Here is a 4,890-nt window from a genome sequence, read left to right as displayed (position 1 = left end):
GGGTATCGCAGCTCCTCGGATACTGTGCCACTGGGGATCGTGCCTCCGGGGATTGTGCCCGCGGGGGCAGCAGGCCCTGGCTGGCACGGTGCTGCTCTGTTTAAAGCTGGGGGGCTTCAGTTTCCCTCCGTGGCAGGCTGCCACCGCAGGGGCCATGGTGCCGCACRGCTGCCTGCCTCTGCCCCTGCCAGACCTGCAGCACCGTCCCCTCCGCCACGAGGCCCCAGCGTGGTGCACCTGGCCCCGGGGATGCGGATCCCTGGCAGGCAGGGGACCCGGCTGGCGCTGCCCCCGGGCCCTGGGAGTGAACGCCTGGCTGCGCCCGCTGTCTGACTGAAAAGCTGTCRCTTGGGGATTAGGAAAAAAATCTGATTTTTTTTCTTTAATCTTGAAATGACTCACGCTTCTCTGTTTCTGCAAATAAGCCTGGCTGCAGTTGCAGTTGGATGCTGGTGAGCCACGATAGCGCTGGGGCGCGGGACCTTCTCGGAGAGTGGCACGGATGAGCGGTGCTTTAGGCGTTTYGTGTTTCCTGGCAAAGTTTTGGGAGGAGATCCTGCTGCTGAGCGGGGAGGAGGGGGCCCATGGCAGGCTTGCGTTTGCTGGGCCGAGGGCCGCGGCTGGCCTGGGGGAAGGAGGAGAACAGTGTGATAAGTTTTCTCAGCCTCTGCACCTGCTTGGGATGCGCAAGGTGGGATATAGAGCTGTCGAGGGAGAACGAGCGGGGTGGCTAGGCACGGGGCTGGGGCGCAGAAAGCCCCGGGGCTGGTCCGTGCTTGGCTGGCGAGGGACAACGCAGCCCCCCTGCGCCCCCCTCCTCCGCGCGCACCACGACCGCCTGCCCCAGGGCCTCCCGTGGGGGGATTTCATTGCGGGGGCTCAGGTGGCCCCGCCGCCTGCAGAGGGGGGGTCAGGGCTGCTAATGGGGCTAAAGTGCTTCTGACCGGGGCTCTGCCATCTGCACAGCCCCAAGGGCCTCATGCCTGGGCACTCAGAGCAGATGCCTCCAGGCTGCGGGAACACACACATGCRCACACACCCCTGCATGCAGCACGTGCATGCACAAGCCTGCACGCAGCACATGCAGCCCTGCGCCCAGGTGCATGCACGCCTGTGCACACAGGCACCCTTATGCGTGCTTGCATGCCCATGCACACATACCCRTGCACGCTCACGCATGCACGCCTGCCCATGCACACCAGCATGCATGCACACCCGCATACACACATGCAGGCACGCGTGTCCCTGCCTCCTCCCGCAGGCACACGCACACACTTGTGTTCACACCCGTGCACGCACACATTCACCACCTCCCTCCCTCGGGCACCTCTGGGTGGCGGCACGGGGGGCCTGGGAGGTTGTGCCCCGACGGCGCTGTGCCCGGCCGTGCTGCGCGTGTGACGTGGGCCGTGTCCCCTCTCCGCAGGGACCCCTGCAGCGGCGAGCGGCTGGCCGCGCCGCCCGGAGCCAGCTGCATGACGGGTGAGGCACCCCACGAGCACCCCCTGCCCCACACCCTTCATTTCCGCGCCCCGCAGAGGGCGACGCACGTGCGCCCGGCGCCCCAAAAGCGTGCGGCACCCGGCGGGGATGGCCAGGCGCTTGCCGGGCGCCCAGGCGTCCCCCTGTTCCTCCGCAGACGTCCCGGAGGGAGGCCGCGCGCGGAGCCGCCGCTCGGCTCCTCTGACGGCCGCTCGCTTCGCTCCCTCGCAGCTGTCCGGGCCGATGCCCCGGAGCTGGGGCCCCTGGGCGAGCGCGACGAGCCCCCCGCGCCGGCCGAGCTGGGGGCGTCTGCGCACCCCCCGGGCGCCCAGCGCCAGCCTGGCCCGGAGCACGGCCCCTTGGTGCAGCCGTGTCTCCTCCGGGAGCTGGAGACGGGCCCCCTYGTGCAGACGCCGACGCCGACGCAGACCCTGCGGGACTTCGAGAAGGTGAGCCCGGGGGCACCGYGCGGTTCCCTGTCCTTGCCTCCCCCCCGGCGCTTGCAATTCCCGGGCCGTGGGCGCAGCGGGAGCTCGGCGCCCCGCTCTGCCCCATCCCGATGCCGAGACGAGGGCCGGCCGCCGGCAGAGCTCCTCTCCGGCGGCGTCAGCATAGCCGGCGTCTCGCGCCTGTCTCCCTTCCTCGCTGCAGCTGCCCCAGCGCGTTGGCCCAAATGCGTCTCCTGGGCCAAGCCGTGAGCCCCGGCCCCGGGGGGCAGACGGAGACCCCGGCCCCGGGGCGGGAAGGGGACCGGGGGCAGGCGGCGGTGGGCCGGGGAGGGGCCGGCGCCGGTGCCTGGTGCTGTGCCCGTGCCCGGGGGGCYGCCGCGCTCCCCCCGCCGCCCTCCTGGCTGACGCGCGGGGGCTGCCCGGGGCTCGGGTTTCACCACTTGTCTGTCCCCTCTCCGCCAGCGATTCCTCAAATAGCTCCGGCAGGCAAAAAAAAGGGAAGCAGCCGCGGCTGCGGCACCCACGGGAGCTGCAAGCGGGAGGGCGGGCGCCGGGCACCCGGCCGTGTCCCCGGAGCCTCGTCCCGCGGGGCCGGGGCGGCGCGGGCCGCGGCGCCATGTGAGGGGGGGCGCGGGATGCCCCCTCCATGGAGCGCCCGCCATGGCTAACGGCTACCGCACGCTCTCCCAGCACCTCAATGACCTCAAAAAGGAGAATTTCAGCCTCAAGCTGCGCATCTACTTCCTGGAGGAGCGCGTGCAGCAGAAGGGCGAGGGCAGCCGGGACGATGTCTACCGGCGGGTGAGCGCACCCGCGGGGATGGGCACTGGCGCCGGGTTGGGACGGCATGGGGGTTTCCCTCCCACGGCTCCCCCTGCGCCAGGAGGAGACGGGGATGGGGCACCAGAGCCATTGGAGCGGGTCAGGGCACCAGCGACGGCGTTTGGGAGCAGCGGCAGACCCGGGGCTTGGATGGGGACGGGGGACAGAGCATCCCGGCAGCGGGCGTCTCACGTCCTGCCGGGTTTGGGGTGCTGTGAGCTGTCTCGTGGGACTTTACCCCTTGCTTTCTTTGACCAGAGCGGATGGGTGTGCGGCATGGGCAGCCCCCCCCATCCAGAGGAGCCCCTCTCCGTACCCGCCRGCGTCCCTGGGACCCAGGGCAGGCRGGTGCCGGGTGCGGGCAGACAGCTGGGGCGGGTACATCCCGTCCCGGCGCCTGCCAAGGCAGCGCGGGGCAGGCTAAAATAGCATCCGTGCCGCCGGGCTTGGCGGCGCCAGCAGGCAGAGCCGGCTGGAGCAGCAGCCCGAAGGCCCCGAGCAGCCCCGGTGGTGCTCGCGGCTCCCAGCCTCCCCGCGGTGCTGCAGGCCCGGGCAGCGGCTCCCGTGTCCCCGGTGCGGAGGGACCACACTGCGCCGGGCGGCGCGGGGGGGCTGCCCTGCGAAGCACCCCGATGCCACCCGCACCGCCCTCGTCCTCCCTGCAGAACATCGAGCTGAAGGTAGAGGTGGAGAGCCTGAAACGGGAGCTGCAGGAGAAGCAGCAGGCCCTGGATAAAACATGGTGAGCGAGGCTGGCCGAGGCGCGCGGGGGGACGCGCGTGGCCCGCGGCACTGGTGGCACTTGCAGGTGGGTGCCAGGGACACCAGGTGTCGTGGCCCTGGGCGGTCAGTCCCGAGAGCAAGCCAGGGCTGCGGGCAGCAGCGGGGATTTGCAAAGGGGCCATGTGTCCTGCCGGGAGGGCAGTGCGGCCCCCGGGGCTCCTCTTACATCCCTGCTGCAGCGTGACCTGGCACGGCTGTTGGCGAGCCAAAAATAAAGGGCAGCACCTGTTTGCTGAGGGAGGGCGAGCGCTGCGTGCCGGCTGGGGGCCGTGGCACAGGCACCTCGCTGGCGGCGCAGCAGGGCTCCTCCGGGCACGGGAGGCGTTAGGGGCATTTCCCTCATTTTGGGGATGTGCAGGGGCAGCTTTGGTGTTGCAAAACATGCCCTGTGCTGCATAAGCCCCAAGCAGGATCTAATGATGTCAGATSAGTCAGTTTTCCCAGGACTGTAGCTTTCTGGGTTTAAAATACACCATGCCTGGGTGCTCTCGCAAAAAAAGCAGCTGGTGCCCACTGGCGGGTTGGGTAGGGGCAGGCAGGCTGGGGATGCTGGGGCAGCCGGGACGGCTCGGCTCGCCCCTCCCAGCCGGTTTGGGGTTGGGGCTTTTGCAAGCCTGGCGTGTCCCGTGGGGAAGAGCGGAGCCCTGGCCGTGGGGGTGGGCAAGGAGAGCCAGGCTCGCAGGGGCCGGGGGCTTTGCATGAACCCCAAGCAGGGTCCTGCTCGACCGGTTCCCGCAGTGCAGGTCCCTTCCCAAGCCCCTTCTCTGTTCCTTCTCCCTCTGGCTGGGAATGGGTGGTGTGGGGGCTGTGCCAGGCAGTGCCGTGCCATGCCGTGCCGTGCCGTGCCTTGCAGGGTGGCCGCGGAGAACCAGACAAACCGCAGCGAGGCAGCGCTCCGGCAGCAGTATGAGGAGCGGCAGCGGGAGTCGGAGCACGTCTACGAGCTCCTGGAGAACAAGATCCAGCTCCTGCAGGAGGTGAGCGCTGGGCGGGCGGGCAGGCATGCAGGGGCTGCGGCCGGGGGCGCCCCCTCGCCGGAGGGCGACGAGGGCTGGGCCGGGGGCGTCCCGGCAGCGGGGCTGGGGAGCGTGGTCCCTCCGGGCTCACTTCCCGCCGCCCCGCAGGAAGCCAGGCTGGCCAGGAGCGAGGCGGAGAAGGCCGCGGCGCTGGCCAAAGCCGAGACGGAGCGGTGCCAGGAGCTGGCTGCGAAGCTGAAGGAGGCGGCGGGGAGGAAGGAGGAGGGCAGGCAAGCCGAGGACCGCAGTGTGCTGGCCCAGAAGGACCGGTGGGTGCCAGGCCTCCCCGCCGCGCGCGCCCGGGCACCGGGCCTGCGGGCCGGGCTGGCCGGGGGCTG

The 4,890-nt window shown here is 70.5% G+C and overlaps 1 protein-coding gene across 1 annotated transcript in view; it reads left to right on the top strand.

Moving 5' to 3' along the window:
- The first annotated feature begins 2,591 nt into the window (after nucleotides 1–2,591).
- Nucleotides 2,592–4,890, top strand: part of LOC112977145 (myomegalin-like) — a 3,334-nt gene continuing 1,035 nt past the window's right edge. Inside the window, exons 1-4 of the mRNA XM_026089161.1 lie at nucleotides 2,592–2,732; nucleotides 3,419–3,495; nucleotides 4,390–4,513; nucleotides 4,661–4,821. Coding sequence (XP_025944946.1) covers nucleotides 2,592–2,732; nucleotides 3,419–3,495; nucleotides 4,390–4,513; nucleotides 4,661–4,821 — 503 coding nt within the window. The remainder of the gene's footprint in view (nucleotides 2,733–3,418; nucleotides 3,496–4,389; nucleotides 4,514–4,660; nucleotides 4,822–4,890) is intronic.

Source organism: Apteryx rowi, unplaced genomic scaffold (genome assembly GCF_003343035.1).
Source record: "Apteryx rowi isolate R43461 unplaced genomic scaffold, aptRow1 scaffold_80, whole genome shotgun sequence".
NCBI lineage: Eukaryota > Metazoa > Chordata > Aves > Apterygiformes > Apterygidae > Apteryx > Apteryx rowi.
The sequence above is the reverse complement of the archived record's forward strand: the minus strand, read 5'-3'. Positions and strand labels throughout refer to the sequence as shown.